Source organism: Photinus pyralis, unplaced genomic scaffold, assembly GCF_008802855.1.
Source record: "Photinus pyralis isolate 1611_PpyrPB1 unplaced genomic scaffold, Ppyr1.3 Ppyr1.4_LG10, whole genome shotgun sequence".
NCBI classification, from domain to species: domain Eukaryota; kingdom Metazoa; phylum Arthropoda; class Insecta; order Coleoptera; family Lampyridae; genus Photinus; species Photinus pyralis.
Window position 1 is genome coordinate 11,554,275 of NW_022170250.1, and position 21,461 is coordinate 11,575,735.

The window sequence follows — 21,461 nt, forward strand, 5'->3', positions numbered from 1 at the left end:
TTCGAGTGCCTATGAATGCGACAGATGAATGTTTGAGTCCGTTGAGTTCGCTCTTCCCTTTGGACGCGAACCGTTCCCGATAAGCAAGTAATCTGCGAGTTTTCGATAGGAAACTGGGCCGACGGCGCCGTAATCGATGCGAAAGTTGTACGTTTAACCGCGCAACGTTCGTGGGCGTCGCGACGTCTTACGTCATGCGTTGAAAATTTCGAGGGTTGGGAAAATCAATCGCGCGGCGCGCGCAAATCGATTTTGTTGTGACCTACTGAGTATGCCGCCATTATAGATAGAATAGTGTCCGTCCGGTTTAATTTCTTAAAATTTAACATCAAACACACGGTGAGTAGGAGTTTTTCGCCCGTTTCTCCGGTGCGCCCATCGCGCTCGTTGAAAAACGACGCTGGTTCGCGTTCGCCAACTTCGATTTGCGGGATTATCGTAATTATGGGTCGTGCAGTTATAATCTCGGGAAATGTTGTAGATCATGGACCTGGAGATGCAACTGAGGGCGGCCGAGGCGAGGAAAACGGAATTGGAGCGGGCGCACGCCGAGGCAATGGCCGCGTTAAGAAACTGCGGGTCGGACCTGTTGGAGGCGAGACAGTCGAGGGTTAGGGAGCTGGAGAAGAAAGTGGCGCTCGAGACCGTGAGGTAATTTGTGTCCACTGCCTCGCTTTGCGTGTTGCTCAATGTGTTTTTTTTTGTGTTTCAATCCTACCCAGAGAAAGTTCCGATTGTTGGGGACTTTTGATGGGTGAAAGCTCTGCCTGCAAAACACTTGAAGATGCACGTTCAAGATCGTACTATGAATATCGACCTATTTTTAGATGTGAAGAGCTTCAACTTGAGCTGGCCGCGTCGCAGAGAGGAAGGGTGCAAATATCGAATCAGGCCAGTCAGTCTTGGAACACAACTAGTAAGGGTAGCGAAATTGAACGGATCATGGCGAAAATTGAGCAGGACAATAGAATTTTAGCCGAATTAGATCACAGCCGCTCGACCACGCTAGGTGCGTACCAGTATGCCTTCTCCGTGTCACTCGAAACCTGTCCATTGCAGGTGCCGGTATCCAGACGAGTGCGAGTAGCCACGCGCTTGGCGAAAGTAGTCCTCCGATCTCCCCCATCACAATGTCTCACACAACTCCCTCGATATACCCGACGTCTACGCTGTGCGGACCCACCAGCAACTGCCCGCACCAAAGTCCGGCGTCACTAGGTTACCTTCCATCCAGTAGCACCTACAACCCAATACCCATATCTCAACAGTTCAATAGCCTAACCAACCCCTACACCAGTAAGCCAAACCCGATGGGTACAGCCTTTCAGCCGATCGCCCACCACCAGCACCTCGGCGGTCTCGGCCAAATCGGATTAGGACAAACGCCTTTGGTACCATCCGTTCTGGGTCAAACGTCAACAATGGGACAAACCGGACTCGGACCGACATCCGCAATTTTAGGCAACCCAACAATACTACCGCCGCCATCAACTTACACCACGAGCACGATATCAAACCCAACCTTCACCCACTTAGTATCAAACAACCCGACTTCGCTTCCTCAAACTGCGTTCAGCAACCCATCCTATAGCAACCAGGTCGCTAGCGCTTTGCCTCAGTACACGCTTCCGTACAACCCGATCACAACGACAAGCTTTACGAATAACGTTACGTTTTCAAACCCCTTAAGTTCGCAATTTAACAACATGGCCCTCTCCGGGCCGTCCGCAATGTCAATCAAACTAAAACCCTTTGAGGAAGTCGAATTGGGAGCTGGACGTAGGGCAGCAACTCCAGTAACGCCGCATCCACCGGCGTGGAGCCTAGGCTCCTCGTTGGGCATGACCGACACCAGACCACTGTCGCGTATGATGCCCGACGGGCTCGACTCCGATTGGGGCGGGATGCACAGCACCGACCGCAGCTACCTCAACGGGCACTCGACCGAAGGACAGGTCGACATGCTGGACATACCAGGCAAGGGACGCTGCTCGGTCTACATCGCCAGGTAACCCCCCCAAACATCCCACCCTCGCCCCACTAACCATCTCGCGCAGATTCTCGTACGATCCCGAACCCGAAGCGGAAGAAGAGCTGGCGGTACAAGCCGGCGACTACCTCCTGGTCTGGGGCGAACCGGTCGGTACCGCCGGCTACCTCGACGCCGAAACCCTGGACGGACGCAGGGGACTGGTACCGTCGCACTTTGCCCAAAGACTTATAGGTAAAAACCACCAAACGCACACTGCACCACTCACTGAACGCGGTAAGACACCTGCACGCCACCCAACCACCTCACAACTCAAAACCCAAACGCTAACCCCTCGACTTTCCCCAGGTGACGACCTGCTCGAGTTCCACCAGGCGGTGCTGACGACGCTCAGGGAGGAGGAGATCAGCGCCGAAACGTTCGCGGCCGACATACAGCGGCTCAACGAGATCGCCGAGATGTCGGAGGGGCAGGAGGACGACAATAACGACGGGGACGCCGGTAAGGCTTCCGTGTACGCATGCGCTTTTTACGTCTAGACGGCAGCTGTTGTACGTTAGTCTAACATATTAGTCAGCTCAGCGTTGCTACTACTTTTTAGTGTAGAGAATTCGAACCTAACGACGGAGTGGGTTGGCACAAAGCGAAAAATTGTAGTCCTGATTAGTTTCGCACTCTGAACACGCTTCCTTCTTACGTCAGATCGAAATTTGGGATTTTTTCGAAATTTTTCTCTCCCCCCCAAAAAAATATGAAATTTTGCCCCTTTTTTTGACAATTATTTGACTTTTGTTTAGGCAATGGGCTTTTTTTGTGGACAACTTTAAATCTTTTAGTTCCTCAAATTTTGAACAAGAGTTTAGTTTGCTAGCAGGGCTCTTATGGGGCTAAACGATTTTTTCCTTTACTTTTCCACCAAGGTTTATTTGGATGCGACTGTAAAACATTCGGTTTATTTAATGTGGCATAAGGGTTCCCTTGGGACAACTGTGGGTAGTTTAGTTTTTACCACTCGCACGTTAGTAAGGAAGGGGTAAAAAATGACCCCCCCCCCCACTTTTTTTTGACGGAAATACACGTTTTGAAGCACCGAATCAAACAAAATCTCAATTATGTCTGTCTGTCTGTCTGTCTGACTGTACTCTCATTTCCGACTAAACGGCTGAACCGATTGGAACCAAATTTGGTACCTACACGTTGTCTTAGACATAAAAGGAAGAGTTAAAAAGCTTTTGGTGGGAGCGCGCATGCGCAGGTCTGCGGGTGGTATCTGTACTTGCTGCAGTGAATTTTTTTCTTTACTTTCCACAAAGGCCTTTTTGGTCACTGAGTTGCTTAGGTGTGTTATGGGGGTGGCTTACTTAATGCAATCCAGGTTGGTCAACATATTCATACAACTGCAGGTAGTTTATTTCCCCTAGTTTTCCGTCAAGACGTTGTCGGCGCTATTGTAGATCCTTCCTTTTCCACCAAAAGATTTCAGCCGATCGTTAATTTGCACTTGGACTTGGACGTTTTGGCGCTGATGTAGATCCGAGGAGTGGATTTTTGGAGCGATTTTAGGACATCCGTGTCCCAGAATGCTTTTGGTGCAACCGTAACTTGTTTAGATCCTCTAGTTTGCCAGCAAGACACTTTAGGTGCTATTGTAGGGGTTGGAGATGCGATTTTGGGTGGCTTAGTGCAGTACGAGTGCCATGATGGTCTCCCTGGTGGAAATGTAGATCGCCCAGTTTCATTCATTTGCACTAGGACCTTTTGCAGATCCTGGAAGTGCATTTTTGGAGCGATTTTGTGCCGTCAGTGTCCCAGAATGGTCCTTTTGGTGCAATCGTGACTCGTTTAGTTCCTCTAGTTTCCCAGCAAGACACTTTAGGTGCTATTGTAGGGGTTGGAGATGCGATTTTGGATGGCTTAGTACAGTATGGGTGACATGATGGTCTCCCTGATGGAAATGTAGGGACCCGTTAACTTGGCCCCCCCACTGAGAGATTTCATAGTCGTATTGTTTTGAAATGAATGCGCTCGTTATGCGCTCATATGCGCCACCGATAATAACTCTTGCGCCATTATCGTTTTTTAGAAATCCGAAAAAACATTTGGGGGGGAGGGGCCAAGTGAACGTAGCCCTCCCCCAGTACGTATTTGGTCCCTGGTAACTAGGTCACCTGATACATTTGGTTATGCGCTCAATTGCGCCACTTGAATTAAAACTAGCGCCATTACGGTTAAGCCGTGACAAATTTTCAAAAAGTGGGGGGGCCAACTTAACGTTTTTAAAAGTTACTTTTTTTAACATCTTTTCATACGAAATTGTACTCTCAGGTATGCGCTGAAATGCGCCGTAAAAAGATATCTTTGCGCCATTATTGTTTTTTGGTTATCCTTAAATATATTTGGGGGGGGGGGGCAAGTGAACGGAATCCCTCATAACGCATTTTGCTACCGGTATTTGTGTCACTTGATACATCTGGTTATGAGCTCAATTGCGCCACTTGAATTAAAGCTAGCGCCATTACGGTTAAGCCATAAAAATTTTTTCAAAAGTGGAGGGTCTAACTTAGCGTTTTCAAAAGTTATTTCCGGAAGTGCGTCCATTTTGAAAATATTTTACATCGATTCGGCCTTCGGAGTAACTCCTAAATACAAATTTTTAAAAACCTACCTATTTTACTTTCTCAGAATCGTTTAACTAAAGCTCCCAAAAAAACACCCTGTATAGTGTTTCTGAAACACTATAATGGCGCCAAGATTTTTGTTTACGGCGCATTTTAGCGCATGATGAAAGGTACGATGTAGTAGAAAAAACATGTTAAAAAACGTAACTTTTGAAAACGTTAAGTTAGCCCCCCCCCCCTTTTTAAAATTTTTTTATGGCTTAACCGTAATGGCGCTAGCTTTAATTCAAGTGGCGCAATTGAGCTCATAACCAGATGTATCAAGTGGCACAAATACCGGTAGCAAAATGCGTTATGGGGGATTCCGTTCACTTGCCCCCCCCCCCCAAATATATTTAAAGATAACCAAAAAACAATAATGGCGCAAAGATATCTTTTTACGGCGCATTTCAGCGCATACCTGAGAGTACAATTTCGTATGACAATTCAACTCATGTATAAAAAATCACATAAGCCGCAGTGTAATTGTCACTTTGACAGCGGCAAAAGTTACCTGCAACTTTTCCAGCGACAAATGCACTAGTGGATTTTTCACTTATTCATTTTCGAACCAATAATCGCATTATCCTTACCCATATGACTAGTTTGACGTCTGTCAATAATTGATTAGTTTGGTGAATTTCTTGTTCGTTAAATTGTCCTTCCGAATTACACTCGAGGTTTGTATTTAAACCGAATAAATTTGGGTTGTGGCAATTCAAATCTGTTTCCTTTTAGCAATTGGACTCGAAAAACTGTCAACCTAAAAATGCTCCGCCTGCGGTGTCGCATTTTTATTAGTTGACAGTTTTTCTCGTCTAATTGCTAGGCAACAGATTTTCATTACCTAAACAACCCAAATTTACTCGGTAAAATACAAACCTCTTGTGCAATTATAAGTGAAAAGATGTTAAAAAAAGTAACTTTTAAAAACGTTAAGTTGGCCCCCCACTTTTTGAAAATTTGTCACGGCTTAACCGTAATGGCGCTAGCTTTAATTCAAGTGGCGCAATTGAGCGCATAACCAAATGTATCAGGTGACCTAGTTACAAGGGACAAAATACGTACTGGGGAGGCTACGTTCACTTGGCCCCCCCCCCAAATGTTTTTCGGATTTCTAAAAAACGATAATGGCGCAAGAGTTATTATCGGTGGCGCATATGAGCGCATAACGAGCGCATTCATTTCAAAATAATACGACTATGAAATCTCTCAGTGGGGGGGGCCAAGTTAACGGACCAGAAATGTAGATCGCCCAGTTTCATTCATTTGCACTAGGACCTTTTGCAGATCCTGGAACTGCATTTTTGGAGCGATTTTAGGCCATCAGTGTCCCTGAATGGTCCTTTTGGTGCAATCGTGACTCGTTTAGTTCCTCTAGTTTCCCAGCAAGACACTTTAGGTGCTATTGTAGGGGTTGGAGATGCGATTTTGGGTGGATTAGTGCGGTGTGGGTGCCATGGTGGTCCCATTGATGCAACCGTACATCGCTCAGATTTATTCAATTGCACTAGGACCTTTTGCAGACCCTAGAAGTGCATTTTTGGAGCGATTTTAGGCCGTTTAGTTCATTTAGTGTGCCAATAGGGTCCTTTTGGGCCAAGATGCATCAGTTAAGTCCATTAGCTTGCCACTAGAACATTTTTGACGCAACTGTAGGTCAGTAAGTAAGCCTTAGTGCAACCATAGATCGTGTAGTTTCTTTAGTTTGCCATTTTGCAGTAGGAGCCATGTGGCGCGATTGAGGGTCACTTAGTTCACTTGGTCTGCCATTAAGGTCTCTGTGGTTCAACCGTCCATCTTTTGCTAGCCATTGTTGGACCTTTAGTTCCTGTAATTTTCCTCTAGGGCCCTTTTGGCGCGATTGTAAGTAGTTTAGTTCATTTATTTGATCAGAGGTGGCTTAGCGAATTATGTATACCATGAGGGCATTCATTATTGGTGCAACCGTAGATCTAGTTCCTCTAGTTTGCCACCAGGATCATTTGGGCGCTGTTGTAGATTGTGGTTTTTGGAACAAATGTAGCCGATTTAGTGTACCATTAAGGTCTTTTGGGTGCAACCTAAATCAGATGGTTCCCCTTGTGCACCGGAGCATTTGCGATTGCCGGTCGCTTACATGTATGTACCATCAGGACTATTTGGTGCAACTTTTCGTTAAAGCATTTTGTTCTGTAAATTTTTGGTTTGTTATTTGGTACACACATTTTTTGCGCAGAAGTATAATTAAAGAAAGACAAAAACCTTTATGCTTTCTAGTGTAGCTTTTCTAGTCCACAGTTGTCTAGGCGTTCAACACTTTCTTTTCCACATTAATCAAAATTATTTAGACTTTTCTAGTATTAGAAAATGCCTTTTAGGTCCTTCCAATGTTTTATAAACCGTATCAGCACCATGGCGCCATCTGGATTCTCAGGTCTCCTACTGGCTGTAACAGGCGCCAGTGGAGACCCATCTCCTCTTTTAGGTGACATGCACCTGGAGATAGTACTAAAGCCTCTGCAATTGTCTAAATGTCCTGAAAGGGGCCACTCCAGGAGGGCGTTGGGAGATTTGCAGATGCCGACAGCTTTATGAAGACCTGGTTCTACATTGCACCATAGATAGGATCTTAAGGGACTGTTTAAGTGTTATAGATTGCTCCAAAGCTTTCAGAGTTTGTAGTGCCTTAAGAGCGAAAGTGGTAGTTTCAAAAAGTGGAGTCAGGAAGCCTTAAAATGCCCATAGGCGCGAAGAGGTTGTAGGTTACGTTTAAAAGAGCAGAGTGACGCGGAAAGTGTCAGACGATGGAAGGAATTACGAAGCTGTGTTGCTTCAGTTCTAGGTTCTAGGTTCCTAAGTTCCTCGGGAGGGGGGGGGGAGAGAAGGAGAAGGGTTCAGTATGATGTTAAGAGGGTCGCTTAGAGACTGTAGAAGTAGTTCTAGATAGTGCCTAAAAGAGCACGATGTACTCAAACCCTTCCTTGCGCTCATTATGCGCTGCTGGACTTTGTGCGGCACTGTGTTAGAGCGCCCTCGTGTGCAATATGTCAGAAACATTTGATAGAAGTGAAGTAGTGGCAAAGCTTTGATGTGCAGGCTGTCTTACATGTTGCCGTTTACTCGGTAGAAAATACTTGGCAAGCTTTCAACTTGTGCTGAGGGCGAGCCAAACGCAATTCTTTCTTAGATGTGCTTCTTGCATGCATCTTATCGAAACGCTTTCTATTCCAGCTAGCTTATTCGGAAACAAGGTTGTACTGCTATCCACGTTAAAGACGACAATAAGTAAGCATTTTACATATATCACATTTCACACATACCGCATGCTCACCTCGCCATCTTCACCAGAGCTGACTAGTATCGTTAGGGCATAATTAAAGAGTAGAAGTTAGAACTGACATTTAGGTATAAAAATCAACAGCTGACCTGTTCTTCTCCGTGTTAGTTCCCGCACCACGAAATCTAACACTGGAACGTCAACTGAACAAAAGCGTGTTGATCGGTTGGACGGCGCCCGACGTGGGGCCGGGCAATCAGATCGAAAGCTACCACGTGTACGTCGACGGTGTGCTTAAAACTACGATAAAGGCGACTGAACGTACTCGGGCACTCGTGGAGGGTGTAGACAGTAACAGAGTAAGTTACCGCTGTCTTTTTCTAACTCGATTAAAATCTGTCGCTCAACAGCCGCACAGAATCAGCGTACGGTCCGTGACGGCGAATCGGCGAACATCGCGAGACGCAGCCTGCACGATGATCATCGGACGCGACACGCACCAGCTCGGTCCGAGTGCCGTACGCGCCACTAACGTCACGGCCACCTCCTCCGTGATCAACTGGTTGCCTGCGAACTCAAATCATCAGCACGTCGTATGCGTTAATAACGTCGAAGTGCGCACCGTCAAGCCAGGCATCTACAGGCACACAATAACCGGACTAACACCAAACACGCAGTACCGCGTGACCGTAAGGGCGAAACACCACAGGGCCTCGCAAAACGTAGCCAACCTAACCGAAGACCTCCCCATGCCTGCCGCCGCACACACCGACTTCCGCACCCTACCGAAGGGCCTACCGGATCCCCCTAGCGAAATTATGGTTGAACCAGGTAGGCCACCGCGTCCCCCGTACCGTCACAACTCACGGCCCGTTTCAGGTCCCCAGGACGGTACGCTTTTAGTAACCTGGCACCCTGTCCAGCCTCCCCACCACCCCGGCTCGATCGTGACCGGCTACTCGGTGTACGCCGACGGAAAAAAAGTGACTGATGTCGATTCGCCTACCGGCGATCACGCCTTGATAGATATAAGTAAATTACTAGGCTTAAACCCCAGGCACGTCACCGTCAAGACGAAAGCGAGAGACAGTCAGTCGGTCGACTCGGTGCCGACCCCGATTCCGGTCAGTGTCTTACGCGGAGGGGCGGTCAGAGCCCGGCAGCAACCGCACTCGGCTGTGCCGATGCACATGCGACAGCAACAGCAGCAGCGTCAACCTCAGGGGCAGCAGGTGAGTGCCCCCTACCCCGCCGAACCCCACTCAGCTTCACCTTACAGATAATCGAGCACGACGAAAACCTCAGCGACAAAGAAATTTTCCCGACAACCGGAGTCCACCAGCAGCAAAGCGGGATACCGTCAATAGGTGAGTGACCCTCCCACGCACACAGGGCCCAACCCGCACCTTTACGCATTTCTTTTAATCCTAGCGCAACGATCCATTCCAGAAATCACGAAGGAGTCTTTCGAAACTAATTTATCAGAGGACGAGCTGCAGGATCGTCGAAATCCCAGGCAGCAGTACATGCAGCAGCAGCGTCAGCATAGGACGCCGCCCCAGCAGCGCAACGAGCAAACGCAGCAACCTTACTACCAGCAAGGTACGTTGTCGGGAGGAGCTCAGTCGATGCTAACGATCGGTTTTAGCTCAGCCGAACCCGAGGAACGTGACCAACATGAGGACCGTGCAGCAGCGACAGGTGCCGCCTAGCCAGCAGCAGGCGCAGCAGCCGAGAGGCGCGCCGGGCGTCGCGCAGCCGACGACGACGACGCCGACCGCGCAGAAACGGGCGCGATGGTTCGTCGCGCTTTTCGATTACGATCCGGCGACGATGTCGCCTAATCCGGACGCGTGCGAGGAGGAGCTGCCGTTCTCCGAGGGCGATTCGATTAAAGTATGGGGCGATAAGGACGCCGACGGGTTCTATTGGGGCGAGTGTCGCGGTCGAAGGGGATACGTGCCGCACAACATGGTGATGGAGGTCGAGGGGGGCGGGCAAAATCGCGACCGTTGGGGGGATATTTACGCGAACGTTCCCGTTAAGCGGATGGTCGCGCTTTACGACTACGATCCGCAGGAGTTGAGTCCGAACGTTGACGCGGAGGTGAGAAGCTAGTATATTGTGTCGCTACCCAGCAAACACGCACCTCCTTCACACATCATGCTCCTTTGATCCATCATTCATTTCGAGAAATAAGATTTGAGAAGGTATACGATGCATTCAGGATGGCGAAAAATAAATTGACACAAGTCATTTTCTCCTGATACTCTCAGCATCACAGAATCTCAAAAAAACTGTAGAAAATATTGACAAACACCTCCTCATCAATTACAATTTTTGATTCAATATTTATTTGAAAACTATTAAGGGCGCAGAAATTTCTCATGTATCATGTTTTCCTGATACTAATGTCTTTTTTACGTCAAGAACACAGAAACCCAAGAAGGAATAGAACTAATCGTCAAACACTTTCGTGAACAATAAATTGACAGACACCTCCTCATATATCATGTTCTTTTTCTCTCCAAGAATTTGTTTATTTGTATAAATATGTATAATCACCCTTTCATACATACTATATCTGATTCAACATTTATTTTAAAGTATGAAGAGTACAGAACTGTATCACGCCCTCCTGATACACACGTTACCTCCTCACATGTCATCATCTCCTGATACAAATGTTTCTTTAAAAAATGATTGTGCCAGGATCACAAAAGGGCAGAAGGTGTAGAAGATACTAAAAAGACGCCCTCCCCCCACCCATTATGTCCTTTTGATACAACATTTATTTCAAAAGTTTCATGTTTTCCTGATAAAATGCCTTTTTTTAAAATTGTTATATCAGGAAAATAAAAACCCGAGTGGAATAGAGTTTATTGGCACTTTCTCACGTATCTGCAAGATGAAAAATATTTCTACAGACACCTCGCCACGTGTCATACACTCCTGATACGAGTTCTTTTCAAGATTATCGTGTTAAGGTCACAAAAACGCAAATCGGCGTGAAAAATATTGAAATCTACGTCAGGACAAGTATCAAGGCCGCAGGAATATATCGTGTATCCTGGTTTTCTGATACAAATGTCTTTTTACCTCTTACTTCATGTTAGTTTACTTTCCAAAAATGTCGTATTAGGACCACAGAAGCGCAAAAAGGTATAGAAAATATGGATAAACACTCTTTCATACATTTTGTTCCATTGATCAACATTTATTTGAAAGTATCAAGGGTACAGAAATGTATCGCGCCGTACTGATGCAAACGTTACCTCCTCATATGTCATCTTCTCCTGGTACAAATGTTTTTTTTCCAAAAATGATTGTACCAAGATCACAAAAGCGAAAAAAAGGTGTGAAAGATATTAACAAACGACCCCTCGTCCATTATGTCCTTTTGATCCAACATTTATTTCAAAAGTATCATAACCGCAGAAATGTGTCATGTTTTCCTGATTAAGAACACAGAAATCCAAGAAGGTATAGAACTAATCGTGAAAAATAAATTCACAGGCACCTCCTCATACGCCATGTTCTTTTTCTTTCCAAGAATTTTCTAGTAGGACAACAGAAACGCAAAAAGGTGTAGAAAATAGGGATAAACACCCATTATGTTCCTTTGATGTATCAAGAGTACAGAAATGTATCACACCGTTCTGATACAAACGTTACCTTCTCATATGTCATCTTCTCCTGATACAAATGTTTCTTTAAAAAAAGATTTCACTTATCCGCAAGATGAAAAATAATTTGACAGACACTCACATGTTATATACTTCTGATACAAGTTTCGTGCCAAATCGGTGTAAAAATATTGAAAAACACTCCTCACATATTATCTTCCTTTGATTCAGCACTAATTTTAGAAGTATCAAGACCGCAGAAATGTATCACGCCTTCCTTATATAAATCTGATTTTTAAAGAACAATACAAATCCAAGAGTGTACTAGATTAATTGGCAAACACGTATACGTATTCGCAAGGTAAAGAATAAATTGACAAACACCTCTTCACGGGTCATGTTCTTCTGATACAACTTTCTCTTTCCAAAATTATCGTATTAGGACTATGAACTCAAGAAAAGTGCAGAAGGTATTGAGAAGCACCATGCTAATTATCTTTTTTGATGGGCATTTATTTTTAAGGTATCAAAACCGCCGAATTGATTATGTTTTCCTGATAAAATGTTTTTTTTACGTCAGGGCAAGTATCAAGGCCGCAGGAATGTATCGTGTATTCTGGTTTTGTGATGCAAATGTTTTTTTACCGCATATGTCATGTTACTTTACTGCCAAAAAATGTCGTATTAGGATCACAAAAACGCGAAAAGGTGTAGCAAATGTTAACAAATACTCCCTCATCCGTTATGTTTTTTTAAATGGTTAGATCAGGAGAATAGAAATCTAAACTGGTATAGAATTTATTGGCAACATCTTTTTGCGTATTCTCAAGAAGGTAAAAGGAAAATTATTGGCAGATACCTCCTCATGTGTCACGTTCTCCTAATAAAATGTTGTCCCAAATGATCGTATCGGGATCACAAAAGCGCAAAAAGGGGTGAAAGATATTTATGTCATTTTGATAGATGTAACATGTGTTCCTGAGAAAATGTCTTCTTTAAAAATGGTTACATCTGGAAGATAAAGATCCGAGTAGAATAGAGTATTTGCAAACACTTGCTTACGTTAACCGACCCTATGCTCTATTGGTTGATAACTCATTTTAAATGTATCAAGACCACAGAAATATGTCACCTATGGTTTCCTAATGTGCGTCAGGAAAATAGAAATCTGCGTACCACCAAGAAGGTAAAAAATAAATTGGGAGACATGTCATGATTCCGCCATTCTTTCTTTCCGAAATTATCGTATTAGGATCACAGAAAAAGAAAAAAAAGTTCACAAACACTCCGTCTATGTTCTTTTGGTTAAACCTTCATTTTAGAAGTATCAAGACCGCAGAAGTGAAGAAGGTGAAGAGTAAATTGACATACACCTCCTCATTGTATTAATTTTGAAAACTTGCTAGAAATTTTGATGTTGTGCCTGAAAGTCAGTAATTAACTTTATGTGCCAATGAGTGGCACGCGAATGGTTTGCTGGTGAGGCGCCAATTTGTGTTTGCTGGGCGACAAGTTCGCTGAATTCCTGTTGTTTTTACCCGTCTTCCCCCCCAACTGCAGGTGGAGTTATCCTTCACGACCGGCCAAATTATCAACGTCTACGGCGAGATGGACGACGACGGCTTCTACATGGCGGAGATCGAGGGCGTGCGCGGGCTGGTGCCGTCGAACTTCCTTACCGAGGCGCCCGACCAGTACGGCGGCAGCGGGCAGACGTCGCAGCAGATGCCCGGCGCCGGTCGCGGGCAGAGAGGTCGCGGACACGGACCGGGCGCGCGCGGGCCCCCACCGCCGCCCAGGGAGAATCCCGCCCGCTCGCTCAAAAGAGGTATATGAGAAAGTCGAGGACTGCTCCGTCTTGGACTTTCTTTCGGTTTTGTTTTGTTTCTCAATTTACGTCGTCACACGCTTTTGTTATTTTTGTTGTGATTGTTTCACCTCCGGGGCGTGTGATGGGTTTTTTCGAATTTTTTTGATCAGAAAGGGTTGTAATAAATAAGCTGCTTTAATTGTCTAAATGTTGAGATTGCACTATCGGATTGGATGCTAATTTGCTAGCTCTATCTCTTTCTATCTTAAGCTGGGGACGGACATACGCGGAACCGTTTTTTACACTCACATTACACTCACGACGACAATTGACAGTAATGGGGGACGGGGAGGGACACGAACAGCTCCGAATATGTCCAAACTGGCGCCTGACTGTACTGTGTGTTGTCTGTTGCTAGATGCCTGCCCTGTGTTACCCTCTCAGTTAGACAATGCTACCAACACTGCGACACCGAACACACAAGTCTTCACCGAGCACCAGGTAACTGTCTCACTCGCGCCGCTCTATCTGTATTGACGTGTTTGCATGTATGGCCGCAGTGTATGCTTCACTTAAGTCAATATCAAAAGGATGAAAAAAACATAGACCTCATGAACATAGCCAGATCTTCTCTCTTCTCGCTCTCTCTCTCTCTATACTCCCACAGTACATAAAGAAACTGGCATGACTTCATTTCTCTCATTGCATGACCCCATTAGGACGATCATAGCTGATATACTGAAAGTGAGCTGTATTTTTCAGGGGAGGGGGAGAGGGGAAATGATAGGGGCGGCGAGAGGTGGTAATATCGCCCAGGGCACCTCGCAGCAACCAACCAATTACGCCCAACAAACGATTAGCACAAACCCGACGAGCGTCTTCGGTCAACCGACGCCATTCAGCGGACAGGCCGTTAGCCAGCAGCAGTTCGGCGGCGTGACGCGTCTTCAGCAACACAAGGGAGTACCGCAGGTAATACCGACGATCGGCGCGCCGCTTCAGCAACAGCAGCCGCAGCAACAGCAGCAGCAGCAACAGGGTCCCAATCTGATGCAAAAGCTAAACGAAATAACGGCCCCTGGCGGCGACATACTGTCGAAGGGGAAGGAACTAATCTTTATGAAATTTGGACTCGGAGGAAAATAACCAAATACTCTCTCTCTCTTGTTTTTATAGTGATATCAGCTGTTTTTGGAACCGCTTATCGAAGCTTTTTGTATCGCTCGAGAATCTTAAATTTTAAGACTTCGTAATTTTTTTACAATTACTTAATTACCTACATTTAATGAAAAGAGAAGTGTTCAATGTATTATAATTAGAGAGGAACTCGCCTTTTTGTTTAGAGCCGAACGAGGCGAGTTCGGTTAAAGTGAAACATTTCAGTATTATCAATACAAAGTGACATATTCAACTATATATTTGAGTACAAATTCAAATTTGACCAATAACGTTAGCTAGTCGCTTAGTTAGCTCACAATTTTCGCGTGGAACGTCGACGTTTTCGCGAGACGACAACTATCATCCCGACGAAATCCGACTGATCTCGCGTAAAACGGACGACGGGGACGGATTCAAAAACAGCTCTGCCGGCACAACTCAACTAAAAAGTTATTTCCAAATTCTAGCTGTTACAGGCGTAAGGTATTTAAATCCAAAGTTTAGTTGACGATGTGTAAATTTTGTATTTTTAAATACGGTGCGCTACAAATTTGTTGTGCCTTCTCCATTTTTAACGCACAGCTAGTACTCCTTGTAACATGTTGCGAAACCTATAATTAAGCACAAACTTGTTGGAACTCGTTACGTTTGAAAACAAAAAAAAATTGGGCGAATGTTAAAAGGACTCCTAGCCCGGGCACTGGTTCTTGTTTCGTTTTTTACAAATTCTAATGTAAGATATAATGAATTATATAAATGTTGGTTCATCCTTTCCTAGATCCGGTCAGTGATCTACGTACCTTCCTATATGTATATATCTTTGCAAAACTGCTTATGTGAATATTGTACAGGCTGATAGCTGATTTTACGTCAGTGCTTTTAAAAAAAAAAGCGACTTCGTATCCAGGCACCGTTTCGCGCACCCTTGATTTTGTAATCACAAGAGCACTAGGCGTGTCTGTATGTTGAGTCGAGCACGAGGTGATAGCTAAAATCAGACGCAGTTAAGTTTTGGGACAAAAATAGTCTATTATAAGGTTCGTCCCATGGTCACATATCAATAAGAGGACCTGGATTAATTGGTGAAGCTACAGCTTGAGTGTTATCTAACCTTCATGTATCATACACATTATTAATATTGTACCAAAAAATAAACGATAATAAACTTACAGCGTTAAGCTGCCTTAATACACCAGAGTTGAATTATTCTTATTGGGATTCATGGCCTACTTTCCGTACCTTCTTATATTTTCGGTCCTAATTCGCGGCGACCTCCATATGTAAATAGAACAGGATTTTAAGTACTGCTTTACGTATGTATATTCGGAATGAAGTAATGTCAATGAAATAAAATGAAAACGAGTCATTCTTGAAAAGAGCGTCGCGCCGACCAGATGTTAACGACATCCATCCTACGCCGTACAGCTTGTAAAAAGTAACTGCCAAGGGCAAAAAGAGTACGACGGAGAAAAACCTTGCCGTTTGATTAATACAGTCCGAAAGTGTTTGTAGAAGTTTAAGCAGTGGTTAACAAAGATAGTAAATGCTGATACACTAAATTGGTTACATTTTGGAAACAATGGGTCAGGTAAGCAGGTACCTAAATTCTGAGAAAGGATGAAGGGTACAGGATGTGACTCATCTTTGGTGCAATAAAGTCCTTTTGTTAATAGCAAACTGGAAAATTACATGGCCTTGCAGGCAAATTCAACTACTGTTAAGATATATGGAAATTAGCGAATCGCAACTCATTTATCGCACATACCGAAAAGTTTCGATTAGCATAATCTTGCCCCCAAGATAGATAACTCGCCCCTCGTTCGGGGTTTCTAAGCCTACAGTTGAAAGTCGAACATAATCACGGAATTAGGTGTCGTAACTCATTAGATTACAGTTTTTGCCACCTCCGTGAAGATTTTGGGCAGCACGTTAGAGAAGAGAACGATATACTTGAGAATATAACGCTGTTACCGGACAACGTAATTACTAGACGTCAGTATAAAAACGTCACGGTCACGTCAATCACACAGGAAGCCGCGCACTGCAAAGCGTATGTTTTTTTTCTTCGCATCGCGTGGTTTGGTCATAGCCGGGAATTGATATCGTGCGATGGCGACGTCTTGAGCCAAAAGAATCGGTCTATCAGGCTCGCAGCAAGTTCAAAAGCTGCAAAATGGAAAAACATCTTCTGATTTTTGCTTGAAAAATTGTTTTATTGAGACAGCATTAACTTTATAAGAACCCTCTGCCTATTATGTTAACGTGATGCAAATTTCTTCTCCAAAAATTGCTCTATCAGGCTCACAGGAGGTCGAGAAAATACGTATGGTAAGAAAACAGCTTCAGATCTGCGCTACTATTGTTTCATTATTAGAAATTAATTTTAAAAAACTCGTTGCCCGTTGTGCTAACGGGATAAAAGTTTCTCCGTCAAAAATTGCTCTATCAGGGTCGCACAAGGTGCAAAATATATAAAATAGGGCAACAGTTTCAGATTTGGGCTCCAAAAATTGTTAAATTGAGGAGACATTATTTTTAAAAACTCGCTGTCTATTATGTTAAAGTGATACAAATTTCTCCTCCAAAAAATTGCTGTATCAGGCTCACAGATGGTCCACAATATTTAAAATATCAAAACGGCTTCAGATTCGTACTCGAAAGATACTTTCATGTAAGAGAAATTAATTTTAAAGAACTCTCTGCCTATTATGATAACGTGATACAAATTTCTCCTCCAAAAACTCAGGCTTACAGGGAGCTCAGAATATGTAAAATAGGAAAACGGCTTTAGATTTGGGCTCCAAAAATTGTTTCATTGAGGAGAAATTAATTTTAAAGATCTCTCTACCTATTATGGTAGCGTGATAGAAATTTTTTCCCCAAAAAAATGGTTTATCAGGCTCACAGAAGATCCAGAATATGTTAAATGGGGAAACAGCTTCAGATTTGGGCTCCAAAAATTCTTTCATGTAAGAAAAATTATTTAAAGATCTCTCTACCTATTATGATAGCGTGATAGCAATTTTTTCTCAAAAAAATGGGTTTATCAGGCTCACAGAGGATCCAGAATATGTAAAATAGTGAAAAAGCTTCAGATTCGAGCTCCAAAATTCTTTCATTTAAGAGAATTAATTTTAAAGAACTCTCTGCCTATTATGTTAACGTGATTCAAATTTTTTCTCCAAAAATTGTTCGATCAGGCTCACAGGAGGTTCAGAATATGTAAAATAGGAAAGCAGCTTTAGATTTGGGCTCCAAAAATTGTTTCATTGAGGAAAAATTAATTTTAAAGATCTCTCTACCTATATTATGATAGCGCGATAGAAATTTCTTCCCCAAAAATTGGTTTATCAGGCTCACAGAAGATCCAGAATATGTAAAACAGGAAAACAGCTTCAGATTTGTACACCAAAAATTATTTCATTTAACAAAAATTAATTTTAAAGAACTCTTTGCCTATCATGTTAACGTGATTCAAATTTCTTCTCCAAAAATTGTTCGATCAGGCTCACAGAAGGTTCAGAATATGTAAAATAGGAAAGCAGCTATAGATTTGAGCTCCAAAAATTGTTTCATTGAGGAAAAATTAATTTTAAAGATCACTATACCTATATATGATAGTGTGATAGAAATTTCTTCCCTAAAAATTGGTTTATCAGGCTTACAGAAGGTCCTGAATATGTAAAATAGGAAAACAGCTTCAGATTTGTACTCCAAAATTATTTCATTTAACAAAAATTAATTTTAAAGAACTCTCTGCCTATTATGTTAACGTGATTCAAATTTCTTCTCCAAAAATTGTTCGATCAGGCTCACAGAAGGTTCAGAATATGTAAAATAGGAAAGCAGCTATAGATTTGAGCTCCAAAAATTGTTTCATTGAGGAAAAATTAATTTTAAAGATCACTATACCTATATATGATAGTGTGATAGAAATTTCTTCCCTAAAAATTGGTTTATCAGGCTTACAGAAGGTCCTGAATATGTAAAATAGGAAAACAGCTTCAGATTTGTACTCCAAAATTATTTCATTTAACAAAAATTAATTTTAAAGAACTCTCTGCCTATTATGTTAACGTGATTCAAATTTCTTCTCCAAAAATTGTTCGATCAGGCTCACAGGACGTTCAGAATATGTAAAATAGGAAAACAGCTTTAGATTTGGGCTCCAAAAATTGTCTCATTGAGGAGAAATAAATTTCAAAAATCTCTCTAGCTATTATGATAGCGTGATAGAAATTTATTTCCCAAAAATTAGTTTATCAGGCTAACAGAAGGTCCAGAATATGTAAAACAGGAAAATAGCTTCAGATTTGGGCTCCAAAAATTATTTCATTTATCAGAAATTAATTTTACAGAACTCTCTGCCTATTATGTTAATGTGATTCAAATTCTTCTCTAAAAATTGTTCGATCAGGCTCGCAGAAGGTCCAGAAACATGTAAAATAGGAAAATAGCTTCAGATTTGGGCTCCAAAAGTTGTTTCATTGAGGAGAAATTAATTTTAAAGAACTCTCTGCCTATTATCTTAACGTGATGCAAATTTCTGTTCCGAAAATTGCTCCAAGTCTTCATCAGGGACAAAGAAATATGCGAAAAATCTGATCTACCGTAATGGTACATGAAAGGAAGATTCATGAAGTTCTTTACATTCCTATATTCTGTAGAACAAAAGGTATACACACAGAAATCTGCTCGTTTCCTACGCTATTCCAGTTGAAACATGATGAAAAAGGTCAAATTTGCGTCTTATATGCTCCTTATACAGAAACTATCCTGAAAATTACGCATCAGGGATGTTGAAGCTCAAGAAAGTGCAACTCCATCTACCGTAATGACGACGAAATACACTTTTGACAAAATTGTGTTGTATTAGGAGCGCAGAACAAAATATAAAATACATATGTATACACGAAAACACAAGCTCCTTTGAAAAATTGTATCTCAGGAATCTATAATCTGAATTTTCAGGTTTTGATGTGTAATGATGATGCCAAAAAGTTCACGAAAAAGCATTGTATCAGGAGCGTAGACCAAGTTACGTTCTTCTAGTACACAAACTTAAAAAAGAGCGATTCTTGGGTTCCCGATCCAGATCTTTCCTAAAGGTTATGCATCAGGAGCATAAAAAACTGCATTTTGATGATGAAGAGGTGCACGAAATTAAGGAGAGAACAAGATGATACCTGATTACAGAACCTCCTCTTTATACGCTCCTGATACAAAAGTTCTCTCGAAAGATTGTGTAGGAGAACGTAAAATACAACGCGTTATAAGGACGCTAAAGTTAAGTTTCAGGGTTGTGGAAGTGTAAAAAGTCACAATTTGATTAAAAAGGTCTGATTCGTAGATTAGCCGTATCAGGCGTGTAGGAGAAGATGTAAATGTAACCCCGGGAAAATAACCGTATCAGGTATGTAAATGAAACGGGAAAAAAGTGGGAAGAGGTTTACCTTCGTGTTTTTTTGATAGTCGCTAGCAAGCAGTATTAGGAGCGCAGTAACGTCTTGATAACCATTTCCTCCAGGTTGTAAAAAGCTGTAAATTATTGCCACGCTTTTTCCCTATACCAAACTTACACGGGTAATCAAGCAAATAAACTACCTGTATTAGGAGAACAGATGCTGAAGAGTTATTTCCAAAGGATAAAAGTGTATAAGTGAGAGGAGTATCAGGATCACAGGTTCTAATGGTGCATTCTTCATAGTAACAGCAGTTTTTTGGTTCGATTATTGAATTTATGGCCAAAGATGCAGGTTAACTTATCCAAGTTTAGCATTTATCGAAATAACGAGCGACTATCAGTAGCATTTCCGTTCCGGTTCAGATAACATGAAATTCCATTTTAAAAACACCTTAATTATCCGCATTCCCCAGAGTGAAGAATGCGCCGTAGCGAGGCCGTCGTCGTCCCGTTCGGATTCTCGTACCGCCAGTATGTCGAAAATGGCATGGTGCGAGAAGAAGACGTGGCCGACATTCGCAGCTGGTGCGATGAGTTCTCGCTTCCGGTGCTGTCGGAGGAGCAGGCAGTTTTGTTCCTCTTCTCTTGTGATAATGATACGGAATTCACGAAACGTACAATAGAAACCGCGTTCGAGATCAAGAACAGCTCGCCTCTCATCTTCGACAACAGGAGGATGAGCGGCGAAGACATCCAGGGGGTTCTAAGTATCTGGTGAGTGTTACCGGTCGAATGTTTAATGACTTGTGAGTTCTAGCAACGTTTGCATGGTGCCCCAGAAAACCAGCGACGGCTCCACCATTTTGATTTTGCAGGCGAAACTTAAAGAGGGCGACGAGGTTAAGTGGCACATACGCGGACTGCTCAAGCTCACATGCATGCTCCTGGAGGCAGCCATGTTCGCGAATCCCAAGTGCGAGTTCATCATCGTCTTCGACGTACAGCACGTAAGCAATCGTGGCCGGCACGAGCACAATTCGAACCTCTGTTGAAGGTCACCATGAAGCACATCACTCGGATCAAGCCGAAGGTGATGAAGATCTTCATCCAATACCTACAGGAGGGCTTGTCCGGTAAACTTAAAGCAATACACATCGTCAACATGATGTCCATCCTGAACAAGCTGCTGAAGGTGCTCAAGCCGTTTATAAAGAAGGAGGTCTGGAACATGGTAAGCGAGGCACTCATCTCCAGACTATTGCACCTCTTGGTTTAGACGCACTTCCACTCGAGAGGCAAGAATTTGAGTTCGTTCTACAAGTACGTGCCGACGGAGTACCTTCCCGAAGATTTCGGCGGCTGCCATCCACCTCTGAGTGTGCTTAATGACGTCACGGTGCACACGCTCACCTCTATGGAAGGGTATTTCGAAAGTGAAGAGATTTTTAGGCACAGCATGGATGACAGAGAGGAGCAATAAATTTGGTTTTTGTTTCACTGATTCTTTTATCCACCCCTAACAGACGTTATTCCATGTCCGGGTTGAAACCATCCTCA

The 21,461-nt window shown here is 43.2% G+C and overlaps 2 protein-coding genes across 11 annotated transcripts; both read left to right on the forward strand.

Annotated features, from left to right (window-relative positions):
* The first annotated feature begins 218 nt into the window (after positions 1–218).
* LOC116161898 (RIMS-binding protein 2) lies at positions 219–15,692 on the forward strand. Of its 10 annotated transcripts, none has more exons than XM_031475380.1 (16): positions 219–339; positions 482–651; positions 723–1,009; positions 1,060–2,008; positions 2,058–2,224; positions 2,339–2,491; positions 7,861–7,914; positions 8,075–8,265; positions 8,317–8,737; positions 8,786–9,138; positions 9,186–9,273; positions 9,338–9,508; positions 9,555–10,012; positions 13,090–13,360; positions 13,761–13,843; positions 14,105–15,692. In XM_031475380.1, exons 2-16 carry the CDS (start codon positions 485–487, stop codon positions 14,486–14,488), a joined length of 4,197 nt encoding a protein of 1,398 aa, XP_031331240.1. In that variant the 5' UTR covers positions 219–339; positions 482–484; the 3' UTR covers positions 14,489–15,692. The 10 variants fall into 10 exon arrangements, with proteins under 10 accessions (XP_031331240.1, XP_031331241.1, XP_031331242.1 ...); XM_031475381.1 differs by having other exon boundaries at positions 13,093–13,360; XM_031475382.1 differs by having other exon boundaries at positions 9,356–9,508.
* An 843-nt stretch (positions 15,693–16,535) lies between these two features.
* On the forward strand, positions 16,536–21,401 carry LOC116161890 (clavesin-2-like). Its single transcript, XM_031475372.1, has 6 exons — positions 16,536–16,828; positions 19,472–19,913; positions 19,973–20,678; positions 20,722–20,911; positions 20,959–21,135; positions 21,181–21,401. The coding sequence occupies exons 3-6, from the start codon at positions 20,386–20,388 to the stop codon at positions 21,382–21,384; spliced, it is 864 nt and encodes a 287-aa protein (XP_031331232.1). The 5' UTR covers positions 16,536–16,828; positions 19,472–19,913; positions 19,973–20,385; the 3' UTR covers positions 21,385–21,401.
* Positions 21,402–21,461: the final 60 nt, after the last annotated feature.

Bases quoted from the DNA above. Each gene is read 5' to 3' on its own strand.
- LOC116161898 (XM_031475380.1), top strand. From the start codon at position 485: ATGGACCTGGAGATGCAACTGAGGGCGGCCGAGGCGAGGAAAACGGAA. The intron at 8,266-8,316 runs GTAAGTTACCGC...GTCGCTCAACAG, and splicing joins AGGGTGTAGACAGTAACAGA to CCGCACAGAATCAGCGTACG. The intron at 9,274-9,337 runs GTGAGTGACCCT...TTTTAATCCTAG, and splicing joins AAGCGGGATACCGTCAATAG to CGCAACGATCCATTCCAGAA.
- LOC116161890 (XM_031475372.1), top strand. From the start codon at position 20,386: ATGCGCCGTAGCGAGGCCGTCGTCGTCCCGTTCGGATTCTCGTACCGC. The intron at 20,679-20,721 runs GTGAGTGTTACC...TGTGAGTTCTAG, and splicing joins CAGGGGGTTCTAAGTATCTG to CAACGTTTGCATGGTGCCCC. The intron at 20,912-20,958 runs GTAAGCAATCGT...CCTCTGTTGAAG, and splicing joins TCGTCTTCGACGTACAGCAC to GTCACCATGAAGCACATCAC.